General features: G+C 42.0%; 2 protein-coding genes across 4 annotated transcripts; both read right to left on the reverse strand.

Moving 5' to 3' along the window:
• Window positions 1–59: 59 nt before the first annotated feature.
• On the reverse strand, window positions 60–10,138 carry atxn10 (ataxin 10). 2 transcript variants are annotated; one of them, XM_069700246.1, is made up of 11 exons: window positions 9,980–10,138; window positions 8,854–9,045; window positions 8,388–8,473; window positions 8,161–8,257; window positions 7,755–7,919; window positions 7,563–7,643; window positions 7,206–7,362; window positions 6,851–6,968; window positions 6,292–6,473; window positions 3,814–3,877; window positions 60–2,169 (listed from the first exon to the last, which is right to left on the reverse strand). In XM_069700246.1, the coding sequence occupies exons 1-11, from the start codon at window positions 10,108–10,110 to the stop codon at window positions 1,985–1,987; spliced, it is 1,458 nt and encodes a 485-aa protein (XP_069556347.1). In that variant the 5' UTR covers window positions 10,111–10,138; the 3' UTR covers window positions 60–1,984. The 2 variants fall into 2 exon arrangements, with proteins under 2 accessions (XP_069556347.1, XP_069556346.1); XM_069700245.1 differs by having other exon boundaries at window positions 6,851–6,971.
• A 1,901-nt stretch (window positions 10,139–12,039) lies between these two features.
• Window positions 12,040–24,807, reverse strand: LOC138621895 (fibulin-1-like). 2 transcript variants are annotated; one of them, XM_069700244.1, is made up of 17 exons: window positions 24,635–24,807; window positions 24,318–24,423; window positions 23,445–23,580; window positions 23,146–23,278; window positions 21,684–21,740; window positions 21,453–21,542; window positions 20,270–20,407; window positions 19,978–20,115; window positions 19,747–19,890; window positions 19,509–19,631; window positions 19,166–19,291; window positions 18,196–18,315; window positions 17,912–18,043; window positions 17,197–17,320; window positions 14,226–14,359; window positions 13,552–13,692; window positions 12,040–13,405 (listed from the first exon to the last, which is right to left on the reverse strand). In XM_069700244.1, the coding sequence occupies exons 1-17, from the start codon at window positions 24,687–24,689 to the stop codon at window positions 13,266–13,268; spliced, it is 2,037 nt and encodes a 678-aa protein (XP_069556345.1). In that variant the 5' UTR covers window positions 24,690–24,807; the 3' UTR covers window positions 12,040–13,265. The 2 variants fall into 2 exon arrangements, with proteins under 2 accessions (XP_069556345.1, XP_069556344.1); XM_069700243.1 differs by lacking the exons at window positions 12,040–13,405; window positions 13,552–13,692; window positions 14,226–14,359 and adding an exon at window positions 15,590–16,900.
• Between the last annotated feature and the right edge of the window lie 114 nt (window positions 24,808–24,921).

A 24,921-nucleotide genomic window follows, 5' to 3' on the forward strand; every position in this document is an offset into this window, starting at 1 on the left:
GCCTCTCGAGTTGTATGTCACACTTTTACTGGCCTTATTCAAATAATTACAAAAAGCTGTTTGTCACACACAATACTTTATTAGTCATTATATAAATGTATTATCTGACCCAACCAAACATGACATATGCCTTAAATCCTAACAGGGTGTTTTTTTTTTTTTTTTTTTTTTTTTGAAGGCCGATATTAAACCAGAAGGCACAAGTACATTATAGTGGAGCCCTGTGGTATAAAATGCTGATATGGGAAACAAGAAATTTTAGCCTAGACTGATGTGCTCCTAATGTGTTAGGAGGTGAACGCACGGCCGCGGCGATGCCACCTCGTTGAGCCCGGCTGACTTGCACAGCCTCTTTCCTGTGGGGCTGAAAAGCATTGCAGCCAGCCAGTCGAGCGCAAGTAACAGCTGTTTTGTTAGCTGTCTGAAATCCTGGGGACCGGAACCACATAAGCTCCCTTCACTATGCTGGCGGATTGAGGGGAGAGTCCAGCCAATTGTTTCAATACATTTTGTCATTAAAAATCAGAGGCAGAGCAAACAGGGTGGAGCAGGGTATGGACCGGCCCGTAAAGCGCTGCATTGTTGGGTTGTCAGGACCGGTCAGCTTATCCAGCAGCAGGAGGAGCAGGGAGGGATGTCATTCTGCAAACTAATGCTTCTGGTCTGATTCCCTCACTCTCTCACTCATTCAGTCACTTACTCTACGGATGCACACTTTTAGTGTGCACTTTCTACTGAATCACTAGCTCCGCTCAAAAGAAGCAGCGCACGCACGAAAACACAAAGCTACAGCTAAATAAGGAAGTAATATTAAATGTCTAAGAAAGTCTACGGAGTCTGGTACAACTCAAATACACAGTAATTAGCTCAGAGCAAAGAGAAGCCTGGCAAAGGGTCAAATAAGAACTCGATGTTGTGAGTTTTGCTTGCTAATAATTTATGCTGCATGCTGTAAGCCCTTTCATGCCCTTCTTCAATACTACCGTGCAGCAAGATAGAAATAGAAGGAGGAGATGAAGAAGAAGATGAAAGACTACGGTGAGTATAAAACTCATTACTGTTAAAACCTTACAAGAATTATTACAAAAGCAAGCAGAGATACAGCGACATGCTCATAGTGTACACTGAGCCTTGTTTTTAAGTTAGAAAACATGCACAGCGTCAGATATTCATCTTGCTTTTGCAGTTTCCACTGCCTTAGATTGTAATATTAATATATACGTTTAGACGAGCTGTTATTTGAAGCGTTTGAATAAGGAGGTCTTCATGCCAGAGCCAAGATGCCACCATTTAATTAGGTGAGGAGGGGAGGGGGTAGATTACATCATGTTTTTGGGTCATTCTCCGTTTCATGGTTACCGCAGAAGCCACTATGGGCCTGGGATTAAACTCCAACCCCTGCTGGTAACATCACTGTCTCTGAAAAATGAAAAGCCTGGACACTGCGGTGCTCTTTGTCTTTGGATTAAACCACAAAGAGGCGGCCTTACCAAAAGGTACCAGCGTGTGCTCGCCTCTTCATTTCCCAGACTCGGGTCAAGACAAAAGCCAGAGCTCCTGACATTCTGACCTCTGCTTCTATACAAGGGAGACCCCATGGGCCTTTTGTGTATCAGTAATACCTTGTGCCCCAGCTGGGCATGAGCGCTGGCATTACTGAGGTAGAGAAGGAGGTTATATATATATACATATTTATTTCTCTAATAGAAATATCTCATTCAAAAGCACCCTTTCTATCGGCAGTGCGGCTGTCAGTTATTCTGAACAGGCACAGAACGTATGCGTTGGATAATGTGCAGGTCTTCAACCTGCAGAGGAAGCTGAACTACTAGGTAACATTAACGAGGCTTGTAACACAAAAGGCGTACATGTTCACCCAGGAGTATACGTGCGCACATGTACTATGATCCCTTCTAAAACTTTGCGTGAAAACCTGCTTGTGGGTTGAGAACCTTCTTCCTCCTTCGCTGCTCCTCCACTTTCTTTAGGAGTCTTTCCTCACAGTTTTGAGCAGCAGGCTTCCATCTCGCTCCTCCACCAGGAAACCCAACTCCCTGAGCGCGGAGTAGTCAGCTGGGCCGCGGCGTTCCAGGTTGGCAACCAGCTCCTGGTTCTGCAGGTTTTGTTCCAGGAGGTTCCTGACGGTGAAGATGGCCCACTGAGTGATAACTGGAGGCGTCTGGCTAAGGACAACAACGGCAGAATTTCAAGAGAGAATAAAATGAGAAGAGATTTTTTTTTTTTTTTTTTCCCCAGCATTTAGTTAGTTTCCTGAATAAAGAAAACCAAAGGAAATAAAACATGTCATCAGTGAGGAAAAATAAGTTCAAATAGCTAATTACTGAAATTCTGAATTTTTTTTTAAAAACAATCAACTTCAAAGCAACTACAGCACCTTAAATAAAATATAATTTAATGATAAACATGGGCTATCAAATAGTTTGAATGCACTTTCAGATATAGATAGTTAAAAGACGGGCTGGTACCGAGGTGAACAGTAAGACAAGGATCGCAGGCCAATCATCTTCAATGTCCAAGTCATGATGTGAAACTTATGAGTGCCTGTATTTGCCTCAGGCAAATCTGAGTGCGCAGATGGCCCAGCAAACCAACAGGTTTTGCAGACAGGTTATGTATATTTCATGACACAAAACATCTGGGCTCACTCCTTTCGAGTTTCCCCCACAAATTTAGAAATTATTTTTTTCCCTCTGACAGCGTCCCCCCCCCCCCCAAACAGAAACAAATTCGGACATGTACAGGAAAGAAGGTAGACAAGAGTGGGCTGTGCAGGGCACAAAGGCTCAGCTCAGACAATTGACCTGGTTGAAAGGCAGCTTGGCACGGTGCCCTCACTTCAGTGAGCGAATATCATTATAGGTAGATTTCCTTCAGTTCAAAGTCCAGGTCTGCTGGTTGCCGACTGAGCCGAGCTGAACTGGGAGCTTCTTCCTCAGTGAGCGAGCTCAATGCACAGCAGTCCTTTAATGATTGTGAAGCTTACACTGTTATGCGGGAGAGATTAATGTGCATCGGCATTTTTAGGGACGTTCTGGAGTTAATAGTGATGTCGTTTTTGGATTGCATCATTTCGGTGTTTATAATGTTCTACCCTCCTCCTGTTTGTAAATGAAAGCTGACAAAATATTTGAAATGCAAATTAAAACACCCCGCAGTGATCTAAATAAATTCCATGAATCTGACCAAACTCTCTCTCTCTCTCTCTCTCTCTATATATATATATATATATATATATATATATATATATATATATATATAAAAAAAAAAAAAGAAGAAGAAGAAAAAAAAAAAGAAGAAATTCCAACATTAATCTTCATTAAAAAAATATAGGATATATAGCACGGTTACTGTACTGAATTCGCATTCGCTTGCCTAAACTGGTAACTCGGTACTACCTAGAAGTGGATTAGAAAGTTACTCGTGTGTTGGATAACCTTGACGAACCAAAATGTGCACGCACAAGCAGGGCTCACCGTTTTCAACACTGAACGCAACCCTGTTGACACTATTAAGCGAGGATGTATTCAAAGTTGGTGAAATTTCAACAAGTTCGCCGTGCCAGCCGGCACACACTGCAGTCATTAGAGCTCCGTGCAGTGCTTATTTTTGGTTGCAAACCCCTAAACTTTCCTGCACAAAGATGCCAAGTTTAATTCTCAAAGTGCCAGAATAAGATGACTAAGATGACTTCTGGGCATAAATATGAACAATGATTTAGATAAACAGGAAATGTATGCAAATACACACACATGTGTTTGTGTCTCCAGATCACCGTGTGTTAATGAAGGATACAAGGGTTGTTGCTGTCGATGTTGCAGTTGTCCAAGATGAGCGGGATGCCTTCGAGTTCTCTCACCTGAGGAAACACGTTTGTGAAGACGCAGAGGAATAAATTGCTTTCGATGGATTTCATTTCAATTTCAAAATATTGGATATCAGAGATTAAACACATGTTAACATATTTATTTGCTCAACGGAAATTATTTTCAGTGTTGAGTCAGAGTATCCGTGTGTGTATTCGTGTCAGGCCATTCTGTATTACACTAACATGCCATTCTTGACATCTCACAGCAGCAAAAATGAAGCGGGTGTAAACAGGAATGGGTATCGTTCAAAAATAACAGTTGCCAATACCTTGACTTTGATTGCAGTTCCTGAATGATACATTTTTCGATAGCAATTTTTTTTTTTTTTTTTTTAAATAAAAATCCATTTGAAGAACTTGTGAAAAGAACAGAACCATCGAGAATGATTTTAGCAACACTTGCGCTTTTACCGCTTTAACTACTCAAAATTTCTTCCGGGAAATAAGCATGTAGTTGTTGCTTTCAACACGCGACTCTGAAGTCGACTCTTTTGAATGGACGGAGAAACCAATAACATACCACCAGCGCAAAAGGGCCATTTAATATGCAAAAAGGAACCGAGAGAGCTCTCGTCAAAACTCTTTTGAGTGAGCAAAATTAAAACGGTAGCATCGGATTTCGCCGGACCGTCTAATCACTGCAGCAAGTGAAAAAAAGTCCGCAAAGTCAATGTAAACGTACTTAAAGGTAACGGATACATGCTACTTAAAAATTACGTCTTGAGATGTCCTTAGCGGAGCCTCGCGCCCGTGCAAAAGCAGCCGTGTGGTTGTGGCTTATCCTAAGACCACCACAACAGGGTGATCTGCTCTTTATCATGTGTCCGATTCTATAGGCGTAATTATTGCGTTTGCCAACTGCTGCCCTCCTTTTGCCGTTGTGGTCACCCTGCGAACACATTGGCAGGAGCAACAAAACACGACGTAGTGCCGAGTTGCAGAAAATGGAAATGTCATTTAAGCTGTCAAAGAGAAGCTGAGCACCCAGGGCTGTGTTTTCCACAGAGCCGACGGTCTGAAGCTGCTTACATTATGTCCAAACCCATAAAGAGATGAATAACAAGCGACTGGACCCCGACTTCAGCCCGGTACGCGCCGCTCGGAGCTTTGCGCGCAGATCTTAAATTACGATCTCTCCCAAAGGTGAACAGAATGAATTTTGGTTTACTGGAAGAGATCTGGGTGAAAACAGATATGGGGGTGATTTCTGACCACTGACGGACCACAGATCAGCATCCATAAATATTATAGAGAGGCCAACTAAGGGTGGCCATCCCACAAGCATTCCACAAATCTGTTTCTATTAAGTACAACCGAGTCTATAATGAGCCATAGATACTGCAGAGGTTGACCCCCCCCCCCCCCCCCCATATAAAGCTGTATAACCTTTCTGTGCTTCATGCTAAACAGTGAGATGCTGACAGATGGCGATGGAGGAAAAACTGATAAGATCGGGAGGGAATGTTTCACATTAAAGTGAAGGAGCACGCAGCCTCTTGCGCCATCTGACTCGACGCTCATCAGCACTCCTCGGTCGTCCTCGGGAGATCACGTGGTTTCGTCTAACGGCCCATTACGAGAACACGCACTCCAAACATGCCAGTTTACTGTGGAGGTCTGTCAAAGCAAGACCAGCTGGGCCTCCCAGACCTCTCAACTGCCTCTTGACCTTCGACCTCATTGTGTTGGAGTGATCAAGGGTGTTCACTACATGCTGAGAGACCCCAGATCCCATCAGTGGAGGAGTAGAGCAGGAAAAAAGAAAGGAAATCTAAAGAACAAGAGTGCGCAAACAATCTCATTTTAGGGGATCTACTGGAGATACCCCCCCCCCCAAACTTTTTCTAAACCTTAATTTCCTGACAGAAGTAGGATTTTAGGGAAATCTTTACAATCTTAAAACGCAAAAAGCAACAAACGGATTTCCTCACTAAATAATTAATGATCAAAACTGATGACAGTTATTTCTCTAAAATGTGAATAATCAATTACTAGAATAATAAACTATTTTATGTTGGCTGTGACACAGCCAACAGTTGCACAGTACATCAATAGCATTGCAATCTATTAGAGGGTAAATTCGAAGACGTAACCAAACCACAAATTTCAGTGCTTTACCATGCCGCCAGATAACCCTTTCCAACAGGGAACTGAAGCCGTTATATTGCTATATTCAAGGCCACCAGACTAATTTCACAAAAACAGTGATTTTACCTTCCAGAACACGAGAGCTGCTTGTGTACACCTGCCTGGACCGGTAAGTTTGTTTGTGTTATTGTGTGCCTTTGGTAGCGTTTCAACATGGTCATTTAAATGTGAGCTAACACCAACGTCAACCCCACTTCAAAAAAAATCCAAACTATCTCGTCATTCATCCGTCTAGTCCAGTGTAATATATTTCTAACCTTGTTCTGATTGCTGGAGTTTCTGTGGCAGAGGTTTCCTATCAGCCTGATGAGGTGGGCCTTGAAGCTGATGACAGGAGAACTGGAGGAAGAGTCTCCATCTCCACTGAAGGAGAAGTTCTGAGCGGCGCTGAAAATGTTCTTACTAGCCTTCCCGATGGCGTGCACCTGCTCCAGGAGCCCTGCAAGGAAAATGGAAAGGGAGGGTAAAAAAAAAAAAATAGGAGAAGCAGAGAGTGAGAAAGACACATTATATTTAGCTGAAGCTTAAAAACAAAGCAGACCATTGAAGAGTACAGCTATTCTGAAGAAAACCGGATTTGAGTTATTTCGTATTAAAATTTCTATATTTAAGTTTTACATACATTTGATACGATGTTGTTAAATCGTAAAAAATAAGTGATCCACTTCACACTTATTTGTATTTTCAGTGTCTTATACTGCCTGTTAGCATTGAGTAGGGTTGTGTGCAGGAATCCTAACTTGCTGTCTGCTGTTGATTTTACGGTAGTCTGGAGCTGTGTACTCAAACAGAGAGATTCTGTGATGGTTTATTCACCGACAGTGGTCACGAGAAGATCAGGATGGTCCTGGAGGATCATGAACTGCTTGTTGTCCGAGGTCATCTCACACAGCACATCCAGCAGGCTGATCACCGTCAGCGCCTCCTGCAGGACCTGCTGGAGATTGCAAACATCATGTGTCAAGTCACACGGAGAAAAGCATGTTTTGTGAGACAACGCTGAGGCGGAAAACTCTCTATTAAAGGTAGTTAAAAAAGTAGGAACCTAAAACTCCATAGGGAGTGGGGGGGGGGCAACCCAACAACAACCAGGTGTAAATGCCGGATTATCACACTCCTCTTTGTTTTTGAGGTCTGTGGGAGATAAATTTGACTGGTTTGTTATGTGTACCTCATCACTGGAAGCAGAACCAGTAGCAAGTGTCAGCACAGCTCCACAGCCTTCCTGGAAGGAGCTGGCCAGGAAACGAGCCACGCTGGGAGGGACGCCACACTGCTCTGAGTCCTCCTCTCGTAGCTGAGCAAAGAGCAGCTCTAATAGAGTGACTCTGGAAAACACATGTACGTCTTCATGACAAATCTATATTAGCTTTTAGTATCAGATAGTAGCATTAATAATAGATTTTCTGTGTACATCAACTGAATATTTTTGCTGCTTTGGATTCATAAAATTCTCAAAATAAACATTTAACAGGGCGGTCTTTGGAATTTATTTGAATGAATTATTCATCTGTTCAAAGTGCAGAACCTTTCATGGTGTGACATCCCAGAGTACATGTTCTCCACCAGAGCTGAAGACCTGAGAAAGTGTTGGGTTGCAATGATCACCCTGGAAATGTAGAAATAATGAAATAGTTACAAGTAGTAGAAAGTAACGAGCAGCTGCTTGAAATAATACACATCACGTCATCACATACATAAGGCCCAAACACATACTTACGTCCAGTCCAGGTCAGGTTGGGTCCTACAGAGCTCCATCACCCTGAACGCCAGCTGGATATTCTCCGGCTCAGACAAATCCTCCACCTTGGTCTCATCCAGACATGTGTGGAGAACCATGGAGATGTAGTTCACCGCCTTCTCATCGTCAACACCCAGCAGCTGCCTGTTCACACGTGTTTGGGTTGATTCAGTGTGAGGAGAGAAACTTGGCTACATGCAGTAGAATATGTAGTGGTGTAAAAGAGGTTTAATTTGTCCTCAAATCAACGGTGTTCTTTGTGTGGAAGAGTCAGAGATGGGGAGGATAAGATGAGGAGTTAAAAACACATATTATTATTACTTTCAATAACAGTGTTGCTTATTGTGTTAACAACATAACTGCAACTCTGACATGCAAAACTTACAGGAAGAGATCTGGGAAACTGAGGCGCCAAATGTCATCTTTACACATTTGGTTTCCAACTGCCAAGTTACCAAGGAACTGGATCCCACAACGAACAGCTGAGCCACAAAGGATGATTTAAAAAAAAAAAAACACACACAAAAACAAAAACACAGATGAAATGTTAAAACAGTCACCTAAAAAGCAGAATCATTTTATGAAGTATCAGTGGCCTCATTTTGCACTTACGTTCAAACAAGGCATCTGTGTTCTCCGTATTTATGGTCTGAAGAAAACTCAGGAGTTTAAGGGACACATCAATGAAGCCAAGTTCCCTACAGGAAAGGAGAATCATTGTAAGTTCAACTGCTTCTTTGCTTTAAAAAGTACAAAAGATGGGTCCAATCATATAAAACACTCTAACATAACGTAACCCAAAACAATGGCACAGGAATAAATCCTCCCATTGTGCAACATACAACAGAATTTTTTTTGTTCAGACAGAGGTGTTGATTTTAGACAACACACTTTGTAGCATCCTTTCTGCCCACCTATCCAAGGCTTTTTACACAACGAGATACATTTCAGCAGGAAAAATAGTAGCTGAAAAACACTTCTCCATTTAATCACATGACTGATTGAATGCAGGGTCAAATACAGATTGGAATTTATTTATTTTTCTTATGTTTCCACAATATCGCTGCACCGTTGTTACCTGAGCAGACTTTGGTTGCGTGTACTCTGGACACAGGAGTTCCTCTGGGCCCTGAAGCACTCGGCAGCCAGCTGGAGCTGCAGGGCAAAGGACTGCAGGTCCTCGCCGTCTTCGCTGGCAACCTGCAGCTCCTCATACAGCCTGGTCAGGACCTTCAAGAGGCTGGAGAACACCTCCTCCTCCACAGCATCCCTGAGAACAGAAAAAAATTACAAATATAAATCGACCGAAAAAAAAAAAAAAGGAGGGCGGTTATTTAATCTGGCCGAGTGGTTTCCAAACTGGGCGACAGCCAGGGAAAATGTAGAAGCCATTATAACCTTGAATCCATCCCTTGAAGCTCATCAATGATGCACTTAGTTCCTCTCTCCTCTCTTTCACTCTCCATGCATTTATAAGCCACCATTGCATCTCACTGACTTTATGCTTTCTTTCTCCAATAGTTTGGTTTATTACATCGCTTGCATAGTTTTGTTGTGTTTTTATTGATTGGTGTTGTTTTTTTTTGCAAGTGTGTCTGGCTCTGGAGCTGCAGGGTTCGGTCCTGTGTGGTTACAGGCCCCAACATTTATTTACGGTCTTCTTTAGGCGACTTTTGTTGCATTTAGATGTCCTGTACAAAATAAAAATGAAAAAAAATGACTTGACTTAATGGTAACGTACCTGAATGTAAACGTCAACAAAAAGGATGTTCTTAACTTTGGTTTGCAGCATATGTCAAAAGACAGTATTTCTTTGTACGTAAGGAACTATTTATTCTACACGTCCTTGAATATTACATCGTAATTTAGTTTGAAAAATAAATGATAAATTGTTTAGCAAAAACAAAGATCTTACTTCGTAGGCCCAAAGATGAGCACTGGAGATTTCCCAAATATCAAAAGAGCACGTATTTAAGTCACACCGCGGTCAGCTGGCTTACAAAACCTACAGTTTATGAATACGGTAAACGACGTTTATTAGGTTTGAATTACAGCAGACATCAAACTAATCCGCTGGACGTAAAATGTTTGAGAGCAAGTAGACAGCTGGGTGACTTCAAAGCTCACGCGAGCTAAGCAACAACGCTTAACACCTTTAAATGTCTACGTACAAAAAAAACAACAACAACAGCGAATGACCGTACCTGAATTCCTTGTCCCGCAAGGCAGCTGTAAACGTTTTTAAAACCTGCAAGTGTTTAGGGTCGCGGTTTTCATTCAAAATGCCAGCGACGGAGGCTGGGATTTCCAAATAGCTGTCGGTGGTAGCTGCCATGTTCGCCTGCTTCGTGCGCGAGCGGCGTTTCCGGGTGACGCTTTCGAGCACGCGATTGGTTTAATTCTGGATGAGGGGGGGCGGAGTCAAAAGCACGTGCCGCTGTTTGCACACAACTCGCCGGTGCAGCCTCGACGAGACTCTCCGGTCAGATAGAGACGGCAGAAGAGTAATGTGTAATGTATGAACGGCAAACAACAGAGAAGCAGTAAAGCCAAGGCTAAAGGTATGAAGAAACCAGGTGAATTTTATATTTGTTTTGGAGTAAAAAAAAAAAATAGATGTAGTAATACTAGTGCGATAATAGTAAACACAGAAGGTGAAATGGTGAGAATTTTATATGGATTTTGGGAACCTTTTTAAAGACGGGGCCTTTCAGATCCGGAAATAAAGCGAGGCCCACTTTACAGCCTTTATCATGCCAGTTGTAGTGCTAAAGTGATTATTCTCTTTTTCTTTTTTTTTTTAAACTTTATTATGACACACCGATTGACACACCAGGGTAGTTACCCACTTTGTCCATATTTTAAACCAGGGAATCAAGAGAATAAGCAATATTGCTATTCATTTATGAATAGTACAACAAAAACACTATATCTTTTTTTTTTTTTTACTGAACATGTAGTATGAATGTGTGAAATATATTCTAAGAACTACCACAGAGACAGGAAGGATTTCAGAGGAAATAGTCTGGCCTTTTTGAACTGTGAACTGCACATTGAAGATGACAGAAGCCTCAACATCAAAGTTTACCAAAAAAAAAAAAACACCACACACAGGTCAAAACTTGCTCTTTGGAGCAAAAGCAGAAGTTATCAGAACCCTCCACCACTTGGCCTAAAACATAGAATAGAAGGAAAAGGGGAAGGAGGAGGGAAAAAACACTCTAGGGAAGCTCCTAAAACATGTGGTTACCCAAACTGGCCTTTCATCAAAACCAAGAAAAAAGAACAACAGAGAGGAAAAAGACAACAAGTGGACTAGCATTGTCATTCCTTGTGTTGCAGGAAGAATGTCTGAAAAACTCAGGAGGATTTTCAACAAACAAGGTATCCCTGCACACGTCAAGCCCTGGAACATTTTGAGGCAGAGTAATGTAGCGTACGCAGTCCAATGCAGGAAGGAATGCTCACACTTGTACAAAACAACTGCTTTACAAGCGCATGGCACAACACTCCTCATGACAGGACTCAGCGGTCCATCTTCCTCTGAAGGACAAGGGGCGCTCCTTTTGGCCAGGGAAGACCGATAGTTAAAAAGAAAAAAGAAACCCTTTCACACCATGACTATTGTGACCCAAGTGGCTCACAGGATGACCAGGTGGGTCTCGCACGTGACACCAACACTCTCAAGGTGTCAACGACCCTACGAGGGGTCAAAACTTTCTCATTCAGCCCCGACAAATTGCGGGACAACTGTTGCAGCTGCAGCAGCGAAGCCACAAGATAAGCCTTTGTGATGCCCCTGTAATGTGGCAAATTTTAGATTACAGATCCGTATGGTTGTCCCCTGTGTTTCCACTGGCTGGGAACAGCAGAGCGGCGGTGAAAGGCAGCTCGATGTGGAGGAGAGTTGATTATGGATGGTAAGAAGCATCCACCTCAAGCAATTTGTCAGCCTCAAGATGAGGCCTTCGAAGAAGCAAACATTCCCATTATAGAATTCCCATTATTCATTCTTTGAGTGGAATAACTGGAAATATCCTCACAAACTGGAAGTGGTATGGTATGATGGGGTAATCTGAAGTTCCAGGAAAAACAGGACATCCTATCAGATTTGAGTTTTTTCTGGAAACCTCAGTTATGCTAACGAGAAGACGATCAGTTTACTCTATTGTGGTGGACGATCTACCTCTCTTTAGGAGAAAAAAACCCCCAAAAAACACAATTAACCACACAGAGTCTATATTACTCACAGATGGTCTGATACTCTGTCAGTACAAAACACAATCACTGTTGTTAAGAACTCCATAAATGAAGCGTTTTTATTATCAAATGAAGCATGTTGTCTTTGGTCTGTCAAATAACAGAGGAAATGAAGTAAAAATCTAACAGTTCCACAGGTTCAGCAACAGTGTATCATAGTGGCAGCCGTGACAACAAACTATAAACTTAAACACAGTCTACAGTGGTTCAGGAGATGACAGACAGCTATTTGCACGCCGTTAATCTTTTATATTATTTTATTCCACTCTTGTAAAATGCATCTTTCAAAACATCTGGAGTTGAAGTATCAAGTGAGAAATGAGTCTGCTTAGAAAAATAGCTTTTCAGCCATGCAGACAGTGTGTCTCTATGGATGCAAAAATGACATAAAAAATGACAGAGTATGTGTCCAAAACATTTAATGCTCCCATGAGGTTGCCATTTGTACTTTTGTCTGAAATGTCAGATGATGGCTTAGATGGTTCGATGGCTTGTCATTAAATTTTGTTTGGATTACATTTTTGTTTTGATTTTCTCCATTTATTAGATTCATGCAATAGAGATAGAGAGGAAAAGTGAGGAAACAGGGCAGCGATACGACATGCAGTCGGGGCCGTGCAGGTGGGACTTAAACCAGGGTCTCACTGCTGAGGGCAATTGTGCCCAAATGGTTTGCAAACTAACCACTTGGCTATAGGTTGATACCCTCATATCGACGTCTAAAGATAACCCCCTGACATTTCATCTAAGATTACCATCAGATCAAAATTTTTGTTTATGTAATACTTTGGTTTATACCCAAAAACTAATAACGTTCTCATCTTCCTCAGGAGTGTTTACGTCTAATTAATGAACATTAGCATGCTTAAAACCAAATTAAGATGACGAACATGGCATTATACCCAACCTAATGTGAGGTATAATGCCATGATGTTAAAGCATTGCTGTGTAAGTACAACCTCACACAGGCTGTAGACTTTTTGTAATGTGTTCTTATTTTCTTCTTGTAAACTAATGATCTGGATGGGTTACAAACTGAAACTGCATTCAGGGCATGTGTCAGACTTGTAAATGAACTTGAATTTCACAAGCAACATCATTAACCTCTGAGGCTTTTTTGAATATTCGGCACAATAAATGTGTCACGTCCAGGTATTTATGTTTAAATAATATTTGCCAGGTTACGTGTTGTATCGCATTGCAGTGTTTTCATTCTCTTCTTAGCTGAGCTCAAAACCAGAATTCAGAGATGAAGATATGGATGCTGACAAGATTGCAATAAACAATGACCCCTGAATTGACATAGTCCATAGTCACCCCCAACAGAAGTTCTTTGGGGCCAGAGATAGACCTCAATTGACGGACTACACCTGAGAGAGGACAAAGATTAGGATTAGTGACTGAATTTCAGTTTCATAGATATACAAGAAGCCTACATCTAATATCAGTATTATGAATGATGAAGAATTTGAGAAAGGATTGACAGCCGTGTTAAACTCAGACCCTCCCCTCTTACCTATAATCATGCCATCTTTGACGCGTTTCACCACGTCAAAAGGGAACTGGTTATGTGCATCCATGATGCTGAAGTAAACATCTGTTGAATCAGGGAGATGAGCAGTGTGAGCTGCGATAGATGTCCGCAGCAAAATTATTTCTGTTGGAAGATATTTAATTTATTAGTATAATAGAAGCAAACCATGAAGTTCATTCACTTCTTCATATCACATATTAACATTAGGATGAGACAATTGTTCTGTGAGTTGAAATATGTAGTTGCATCGCATGTTCTTTTGCAGGTTAGTAGGTGACGGCAAAAAACATGCAATACACTGTCTGGCCACTAGAGGGTACCGTGCAAGTGTCACGTTTTGCCTCTGCTCAGCGGAATGTACACAAACAAACATGTGACCAAGGTCTAAGAAGGAGGTCACGTGATTGAAGAGATAGGTCGGTGGTGGGTGGATTAAATCCAGGATTTACATGCAGCATACCAGTGTTAAAGAGATGTGGATTTCTACAAAGAAATGAGACGTGGCTGTGTTTTTCCCAACTGTAACTGCGTGGCAGAACGTGACACTGACACAGCCTGCTGTAGTGGACTGACACGTGTATCACATGATTTGGTGTGATCCTGAGTCGCCCAGAAGGCTGTTACAAAGAATTTTGTTTCGCTCGACTTTGTCTTACCTTCTGGTGTACTTAGGTGGCTGAGTGTTGGCAGAGAGAGAGCGGTGAAGGTCATTAGGTGGACTGGGTGGAGACCACAGTGAGTGTCATGTGGGTGGCAGGCCTTACTGCAACGCAGAGTGGCTGAGCCATTTCTGTATTTAAGAGTGACAGACAAACGGGGATCGAAAAGAGGAAAGATATGTTAAAGGAAAAAAGAAGACAGGTTTTCTGAGGGAGAAGTGCAGATTAATCACAGCTTCAGTCTACACAACAAACAACTGTATTCATAAGAAAGGACTTTGACCAAACCTGGCATCACCTGAATGGTCCCATAGACCTCTACGGTTAACCAAGCAATGTTCATTCTTAAATAAGAGGCCAAAGCCATGATTCCAAACCCTGGAATCATGTTGGTGAAGGCTCCCTGACGTGAAGACAGTAGTGCTTTCAAACGTAACCTCAAAAACTGGAGAAGGAGCTGAGCCATGTAATTAGCAGCGAGCAGGTGAGTCCAAGTGGTTTGCTGAGGCCAAGCCACAGAAATGATTGTGTGGTATTCCACACCGGTGCAATGTCACCAAGGAAAAAGGCTAGTAGGAAACCAGAATGTAAGAATGAATGTCATATGATGGAATCCAATGGCATTTTTCCTCAGTAGAGGGAAAAGGATACAAAAAAAAATTGACAACTGAATCCACATTAAGGCAAAAAAAAAAAAAAAAAGACCAGAAATCAGAAGAATAAACACAAGTACTATTACTGTGATTATACAACATTTTACTACTCTTAAATATACAAAATAATTATCTTAGCATTTAAAAAATTAGGTGGTTATAAAATGAAAAGATCTGCAGGAATTACAGTGTCATACTTTTCATATCTTTGCACTTTCAATCAAGCTTCTATGCACCAAAACCCCAAAAACCACCAGGAGGAAAGTGGAAGGGTGGAAAATTTGTCAGCTGCATTTATCCAGCTGACCAACACAGCTACCGGCCCCTTTCTGTATCACTTACAGAAAATTAACTGATAACCACCCAATACCAACACTACAAGCACGATCCATCATAAGAGCCAAAATGTTGCTTCACCACTAATTGAGCCCCCATCTTGGCCGGGGCCCCAGGTGGCCATAAATAAAGTGCCGCGCTTATTTTTCTTGCCATCCGCTACAAGGCGAGGCCCGTTTGATCCTTCGCTGAGGCCGCTTGGAACACATCATAGGAAAAATGGGTTTCAACATGAGAAGTGACCGCAGCAGAGGAAGCATGAGAGGCCTGGTAGAAACAAACCATTGATGTGTGTGTCTGCTTATATAGAGCGAAAAGCCATTTTTATGTCACTTTTTAATTTCAGACATATAGAAAAGACACATAGGGGGAAGGAAAGCTGCCACACAGACATGAGGGAGAAGGAGTGGCCATCAATGCTTGATGTGTGTGAACAATATTGACATTGTGTTGAAGTGATCCTCAGCAACTAACAAGCCCCATCTAGTGGTACATAAAGTCTCCTACTGTCCCAAATCTAATGCTACATTACAACAAAAAGGCATCAAGAGTTGTTAAAACAGCTAAATTGCAATAAGAGTAGCTGTTTTATCATCTCACTGATTTTTGTACTTCTCTCTAGTTCAATTAGTAATTTAGACTTTGGTTTAGTAAAGACTATTTTACGATAAGATCAATGATCAACTCCATCTTAAAGTAATAGTTTAACATTGAGTTTTTTTGAAGAGAGTAAGGTGAGAAAATCGATATCGTTCTACAGTCTGGTTTTGATCTTCTCATCTAACATTCATCAAGAAAGTAAATAAATGCCCAGCTTTTTAAGGAATAACGGAGAATATTTTCTTTATATATATCACAGTGAGCGGGTTTTAATTTTGGAATAACTGACTCTTTCTCGGCTTCCTATCTCCAGCCCAGAACTAGCGTCTATAATGAGCAACTGCACTTTATCAACTCAGTGCAAAAAGCACCCCATAATCCAGCAAAATACAACACAAAGACTTCAAGTTGCTCATATTAGCATGGTGAGTTGGACTGTATATGAGGAAAGGTAGCAGACCGGCAGTGAGAAGCTATAAAAAATAAGTTGATTTTTAAACTAACTACTTAAATCCATTAGAATAGATTTAAAAGAATTATGGTATGTTTTTGCACACTAGTCTATAATGAACTGTATTAAGGTGAAGGTGGACAGCTGGAGCTTTTGAGTCTTTCAATTACATGACTGGTGAGTATAAAACCGGGAGAGAGACTTCAGACGTTCAAACTCTTCCTTTCCATTTCACATTCTTCGAATATGGAAATATTCCTGAGGGCCGAATGATCTGCTCGTGTGTGACGAACACAGCAATCTTGGCCATGTACAGGTGTGCTGTCCCGTAGCGAATCAGCCTCATCTCCACGGTCAGAAAGAAGTCCCGGGGCTCGGACAAGGCGCGGCGCAGTGAGATCACGCTTCCGTGAGCCTGCTGCTGCACAACGAAGTACCCATCCTCGTCTCCAGAGACTATACTGAGGAGCAGTTCGTCCCCGGGGACAGAATTAAAGGGCCCCATCCGGAAAACGTCAGCTGGTACGGGGGTATTGGTTGGGAAGCTGATGTTGTAGAAGGAGATTCTCAACGGCAGTGAGAAACACGACGCAGGATCCCGCCTGAACTCGCAAGTTGCGCGTTCGCAACGGCTGCAACGGAAAAATGAAAGGAGGGGCTCATTGGATGGGCAGAAACAGCTGCACACAGAGAGATGGCGTAAGGGATGGAAACTGGGGAGTGACAGAGGAATTTGTGCCCCAAAACTGTTGATGAATGTCACCAGCAGGCCAAAATCAAACAAATAAGAGACGAACAAGAGCGTAAAACGAGAACAATAACAGGAAGGAGTCTTAATACTAAGCTACGTACAAGTTAGACGTATCGTAGCTGAGAACAAGAAGTCCCTTCATTTTTTAAAACCAGGTAGCCACTCGTCAGCTCTTACCCCACTGCTGTTTTCTGGAAGTTTGGAGGACACTGAAAGGACAGACAGCGGTATCCTCCCTGAAGATTGAAGCAGCTCTGAGAAACAGAGCAGGAGTGGGTTCCCGCTGCACATTCATCAATGTCTAAAGACACAGAAGAAGACAAACGTGAGACGTTTACTACAAATAACACATCAGGGTTTCAGTTTGACCCGTATCAGGAAGCTTTGACAAGTTTTTCACACAACCATGTCAAGGTGGAAGTGAGCGAGTATTCCAGGTCACTTAATCAACATCACCACCTCGGTTACGCATGTTTTTGTGACCGCTGGTACGAGCACATTTAAGATTTCACCACGGACTTAAATCGTCAGTGCAGAACACACATCAGATTTTGAGTCAAACTCGAGAAATCAGCTTCAGAACGTTTCAGGTCCATGGTGAAATGCACCGTACCAGTTGTAACAATAACACGTGTAACGCAGGTGCTGATGTTGATCAAGCAATGTAACTTGGAATATTTACTCATGTCTGTAAACTTTTTGATGACTCCTCGTATGCACACTTCATATCACTGCCTGCCCTTTTCCAATAGCATGAATATTTAAATTGATATTTGATCTGAAACGCTTTTTGTTTTTCATCATTCTCGGGCATGAATCTATGATGCTTTCTTAAATACGTACAATTGTGAGAACTAAACATGTCTGTTAATGTCAATGTTTGTCTCGTCACCGTGACACGTGCGTCCATCATTGGCCAGTGTGTAGCCCGTGGGTGGGCAGCCACAGCTGAAACTACCCGCAATGTTGAAGCAATTGTAGGAACACACCTGCCTTCCAGTAGGCAGAGCACACTCATCAATATCTGAGGATGGCAGAAAAGAACGGATGATTAGTAACATATAACGGAGAATTTTTACTTTAAAGCTTCCCAGAGATAAACTCCTTCAGCTGAGCAGCCGTAGCATCGGCTCTAGATGTTTCATTGACAGGTAATCCACCACAAGCTGACAATACCTTCACACGCTATCCCATCAATGTCACTCAGCTGGTAACCACGGTGACAGTAGCACTGGTAGGAGCCGAAGACATTGGTGCACTCCTGGCTACAAGCGTTGGCCTCACATTCATTAACATCTGCCAGCATAAAGGCAAAAGTACATGTTTCTTTACAACTGAACAGACAGACAGTTGTGAGAAGATGTCTTCAGATCAATTACTTAAGTAAAGGTACCGCCACAGCAAGTATGACATCATTAGATTATCAATAGTGAAGCATCATTATGCAAGCAGCATGTAACTATTGCAGGTGGAACTAGTTTGAACTACTTTAAATCCAGTGAGAGCAGATAAATGTGAGGGTTTGTCAGATGATTACTGAGAGATGAAAAACAAAGTTCTAATACACAAATTTGTTTTCAGTTTTTGTACTTTTTCTCTAATCTTAGATTTTTGGTGAGATATCAGATCATTTTTACAATTGTTGAAATAAAATCATCAGAGAAGTTTAGAGGGGAAAAACACTGTTTGGTGGATCTGTTAACAACTTATAGACATCTGAAATGTGACCCTAACTACACTGCTGTTTGTAAGATGTCAGAGGCCAAAAAGTTTGGGCAGCATTTGTTTTAATCTTTAAAAGCTTGTTACATCATTCATTGTGTCAAATCTGTATACGAAAGTAACAGAAGCTGTCGAATAAATGTAGCGGAGCAGAAAGTAAAATATTTTACACTGAAGTGTAGTGAAGTATAAGTACTGTAGTATTAAATAAAAGTAAAGTACATCAAAATTGTACATAAGTACAGTACTCAATCAAATGTACTCAGTTACTTTCCACCACTGCTAACAGCACACAACACAGAAAAATACAGCAATTAATCGGCCCAAACACTGAAAATCTACAATACAATACGTTTTGCCATTAAATAGGATTATATTAGGAAACATTTACATGATAAAATTTGCCATTTCAAGGAGACTTTACCTTCACAGTTTCTGCCATCGGGGGCCAGTTTGAAGCCGATTGAGCAGCTGCACTTGTACGACCCCTCTGTGTTGTCACACTTGTGAGCACAGATTTGTCCAGAATAATATCTGCACTCATTGACATCTAAAGAACACAGGGAACAGATGATTTAACAAAGAGCTAAACAGTAGTATTGATCTTAAAATGTAAACTCTAATTGAGACAGTCATCCAAACATACAATTTCAAAGTTGCTGTTGTTTTCTCCCCAACTAACTTAAATTTACTCACCTCTGAATACATGAGTGACATGCACACAATATTATAAGAAAAAGGAAAATGGTGATGAATTTGCACTGTACCTTCACACCGCTTGGTGATGCTGTTGAAGTGGAAGCCAGCTTGGCACTCGCAGCGGTACGATCCCACCAGGTTGACGCAGCCGTGGCCACCACACACATTTTTTGTCTGACACTCATCCACATCTGTACGACGACACAGCCAAACAAAAAAAGTCGAAGAGAAACATGGTTCCAGTTAAAAATCAGGGAAAGAAAAGAAAAAAAAGAAAAAGAAGGGGTTTATTGTGACAGCGTCTACCTTCACAGTGCGTGCCGTCCTCAGTTAGATGATAGCCCCATCCACAGGTGACGGTGTTCGCACGACAGATGTAGGAGCCCATTGTGTTGATGCAACTCTGGCTGGGCAGGCACCGACTGGTGTGGGCCACACACTCATTAATATCTGATTAGAAAGAAACACCCTTCAGCACGAGAAGTCATATTTTAACAGAGGAATGTTTTTTTTTTTTTTTTGTGACACCAAACCTACCGGTGCAGCTGCCGACAGCATCCTGGTAGAAACCGAAAGAGCACGTCTCCTTCGGGTGGCAGCGGAATGAACCGGCTGTGTTGATGCACACAAAGCCTGGTCCACAGCTATCGGTCCCCAAAGAACACTCATCAATATCTGGGACAGGCGAGGAGGGGGGGAAAAAAAAATGATCAAAGCGTAAATATAAGGTGTTGTCGAGTTTATATCAAGATATTGCAGGGTTAGAAAGCATGTTGTTGCACTCTCATGACAATCCCAGCCTCCAATTCTGTGATTTGGATATTGTTACCTTGGCAGTAGTTGTTGTCTGTGAATTTGTACCCGGTGCCACAGCTGATTTCTCTCCGACAGCGAAAGGAGCCCTCCGTGTTGATGCAAACTTTCCCAAAGACGCAGTTGTGACTCCCAGTCAGACACTCGTTAACATCTGAGGAGACAGACATCCAGTATACGACAAGAACCTACACAGGTACAGTGGTGGATGCTAACACGCTAATGTTTAGCAGGTAAAATGAATGTCTACCATGTTGGCCATCTCAGCTCAGCAAAGAAACACGTTCTGTCCATGCAACACAAAGATATTTTTTCATAGAGATACACTCACTTTGGAAGATTGCTTGTTGATCTGTCGGACTCAAGACTGCTGAAGACTTCAATTTGATTTAACTGAACTCAGGAATGTATTTGTGCGCTAAACAAGGATTGTGAATTTCTTCCCTATCAGTGCACAAGAGGAACACTTACGGCAACCATAGTACCCTGTTAAAAATGTATGTATGAAGATCATAACTTACTGCAGTAAAGGAAAAATGTTCCCATAACCTCAAACTAAGTCTTCATTCAAGTCGACTTCATGCTGGCTACTGCTCACAGTTTTTTGACACTGGTTTCTGAATGACTCTTTTTAAATATCTCTTTCTCTTATCCAACAACATGGCCAACCACCAAGGTGTGGCTGCTTAGAGTATTGCACATTCATTTTAATTTGGCAGACGAGAGGTGGTGCAAAAACAAGAGAACCAATCAAAAACCAAGCTCAAAACTTGACTGCATACTATCAAACTGTCTGTCTCAATGGAGACAGAAGATATTCCTGTGCAGCGAAAAGATGCAAAGAAACAGGAATGAACGTTATGTTCTACATACAAGCTTTTTACTGAAAAGAATATACTACGATTTAACCCTGTGTAATCACCAACACTTTGAGTAGTAGCTGTAATTTAATTCAATATTTTTTCCTCTGTAACTGATTACAATTACATTTATTTTGTAATTCAATGACATATAACCAATTACTCCTCAACACTGACAGCAACCGATAAAGTAATTTAGCTTCAGTGATTACATGAATGTGTATACAATTTCATCAGCCCCTAATCACAGTGCCATCAACACAGAATCATGTGACTGCCACCGCTTAAAAATCCCTGATCTGAAATATGGATCAATTTGTCTTAATTTGCATTACTCACCCTCACAGGTCACTCCATCGTGTCGCAGCAGAAAACCATGATAGCAGGAACATTTACCATCACCTACACAAAGCTGGGTGCAGTCGGAGTCTGAAAACAGCACAAAGTAGATATCACAGTGTACATGTAATCGGCTGAGGGAAGACAAAACCACCAGGAGGCCGGTGTTTAAGCTTCTTACAACTCCTACTATAACAAGGAAGATCACATTAACACAGGAAGGGGCCAAACCTTCACAGGAGTTTGTTCCATCTGGAGGTTTGGCAGTGACAGCAGGCTTTTCTGTTGCTAAACCAATGAAAGAGAAAGAAAAGTCTTCACAACCAGACTTGAGTCAAACACTTCAGTCACATTTCCCGCTGATGTGCTCCTTTCACTCTGGCCTTTGCTCTACATCACCGAGACTCTTGATATGCTTGGATTTGGACTGTTTCTGCAGCGATGTGCTCCCCAAGTGTTCGTGTTTTTCACTTGAAGCCAGCAAGGCGACAAAAGCTACAAGCCACAACAAGTCGCCATTTGGCCCTGAGTCACCGTTTGGCGAGGTGTCTGAAGCTTAGCCTCCTGCGCGCTTCTGTGACCTCGTCTGCATGTCTGTCTGGCAGCAATCTGCTCCACAGCTGTCACACCAAGGCCATTTATGCAGCGCTGTCGGGAAACAGCGCTGCTTTTCCTAGAAACGCTGCTTGTTCTGATGGCATGCACTTACTTTTCTGTGCGCAGTCCAACACTATTAGCGCAAACAAGATAAATGAGATAAATTAAATTTAGTCTGCGCTGTGATTGTAGTCTGCAAACCCTGTTCGCATTAAGGTCCACTCTGAAGGGCGGACCAATAAACGACCAGTGGGGGTGGATACAGTAAATCTGATGACGCCAAGGTCAGGCATTCGTTTCGAAAGGCAGTTTTTTTTTAAATGGGGGCGGTAGTCGATTTTTGGCGTGTATGGTGGTCAATGCCGTTTGATTAAAAAAATATACTGAGATTTTCTTTCATTATGGTGAATTTAAGAACTGGAAACAATCCCCAAAGGACTGTGGCCAAACCCTGATATTCAGACAGTGAATTTGATGGTAGTAACACCAGGCTGGGTTTAGCTCCTAATGCTGATAAAATCATGGGTACCACTTTATGGTTTAGATTAATGGCACTATTATAGTGGTTAATTAATCATTTACTAATACTTTACAGATCAGTTATAAGCCACTAATAAGAAGACATTTTGGGCTTCCTTGTGTCTGGTGTTGTATGATAAATGTTCGTTTTCAACAAAAAAATGTTTTATCGTTTTCTATTAAGCCCTCAAGTTTGTAAAATATTAACAAGTTTTTAATAATAGTATCAATCTGGCTTTGTCTGCGGTTGTGTTACCAAGAGGTTAATAACTGGATTTTGGTCCAGATCATCTAACTGCCTCTTCTACTGCCTTAGCAAAGGACGTTTTTACAAGCTGGCAAACCAAAAGTTGTTTTAATTTATGGCTTACAACTGATGTATAAATGATTACAATCAACAAAAATCAATAAAGCCAGTTCTCACAACGTATAAAGCTTATATTAGAAAGTGGCACAAAATCGCCTTTGTGTTCAAAGACGTGACACCTAATGTGTGCAAACGGCCGAGTACTAACACAGAGGGGAGCAAATCACAGATACGCAAAGCTGAAAGCACAGGACTGTGGGGCTCTTTTACCTGCTGGTGTGTTGTTGGCACAGCACATTTTAGCTGCGTGCACACACAGTCTCTCCATCAACAGACCCTGAAGCTCGCAGTTCAAACCCTGTCCTTTTGCCATCAGACCGAGCTTACAGCATTCACAACACATCTAAACGTGGAGGGGTAACAGAGAGGAAGGCTTGTGACGAGAGCAAAAAAGGAAATCTTTTATCCGGCATCTTTTTTTTTTCTTTTTCAAACTACTCTATTGCCATGTGTGTGTGTGAGTAAGCTGCGGAAAGACTGACAATAATGACATTGGGAAGAAGAGCCACCTGTGAGATGAGGGTTTCATTGGGGCTCCCATGGAAAAAAGGCCTCTCGCAGACCCCGAGATCGCGGGCCATCTCGACGCCGTCCTCACAGAGTTTGTATGTTAACACCGATTGGCAGCACTGCCTCTGGACGATGCTGGAAATAAAGAGCAGTAATTTAGCAAGTTTGATAAAAGGTATGTGAAGAAATGTTTACGGCTTACGTAAATTACAGCTGGTCGGTGGATTTAAGCTGTAATCCCTTTAATACTTGAATATTTACTCGGTCGCCTTACTTTGACTTCAAGAAAACCATTGTACGCATCAGCAGGAAAACTTTTATGACCATTTATGTTTTTTTAAGCTTCATTTAGCTCCGCTTGCCCCTGCTCAATGTTTTCCCTACTGACCTGAACGTGCTGACCAGGTGTTCCTCTATTTCATCAATCACCACCGCCATGTTCTTACAGTCAAAGGGTTAGTGTAAAAATTTTTTTTACAAAAAAATGCTCCAGGGGGCCACTTAACACCTGCACTTACTATATAGTTATTATGTGGTGGCTCTCCCCTGTGGTGGAACTGGTGGTTGAGGGCTCTGGGGATGATTCGGAGCTTGCAGCCCCCCGAGGGTATTTCCTGCTTTTACAGATACCACTGCAAACTCTGACTGAGAGGACAGGCTACACATATATCTCCAACTCAACACTTTGATTTGAGTAGCTCTTTTTCTGGTGTTGCAAAACTATTTCACAAGAAAATAAGTGCCACTTAAAAACGATCCACATGCATTCCCTACTCCTGGACCCTCTGTGCGGACCCTCATTTGGTCCGTACACCCTATTTTGAGACCCTTCAGAGGACCCACGTCGTTGGATAAAACCAGGTGTTGCTTACCTGCAGATGACGGAGGAGAAAATTGGGACGGCTGAGCAGTCTCGTCCTTCCAGACCCTGATTCCTCCCATCCTTACAGCACTCTTTTAGAGAACGAGGTTTTATTTCTGTCGTGTAGGAATGATGGTATTATATATATATATATATATATATATAAATGAGTAGAAACACGGTTTATGCATGGAAGCTTCAACAGCTGCTTGAGTTTAGGGGCAATAAAATGTCCATAGTAACATAAGCGATCGAGTTAAAACACAAACCGTCTCAAAATATGATCAAATAGTGCACCTGAATGGCAGATTTAAGCAGTTGTCTTACCATATCCGTGCAGAGCTCCGTACAGAGAAAATAAAAGCAGTATCCGCTGCGCCATCGGACTCGGGTTTAGTCCTTTAAATGAGCTAAAGTTTAGGTAAGACGACTTGAGATGACTGGGAACAGCGGCCGGCGTGTGTCTGTGTGAACATCTCAGTCGAGGCGACCCACATCTCGTCCTGTGAGGGTTAAAGTTTGGGGAGGGGGCATGGGGGGGGGGGGGGGGTCGGGGAGGAGGGCGCTGGGTTACACAGTCAGGTCTTGTGAATGATTAAAACGCGGCTGATAAT

Source organism: Brachyistius frenatus, unplaced genomic scaffold (assembly GCF_029030835.1).
Source record: "Brachyistius frenatus isolate BFR_SWC_R1_liver_20210118 unplaced genomic scaffold, ASM2903083v1 Contig_33, whole genome shotgun sequence".
In the NCBI taxonomy this organism is placed as follows: domain Eukaryota; kingdom Metazoa; phylum Chordata; class Actinopteri; family Embiotocidae; genus Brachyistius; species Brachyistius frenatus.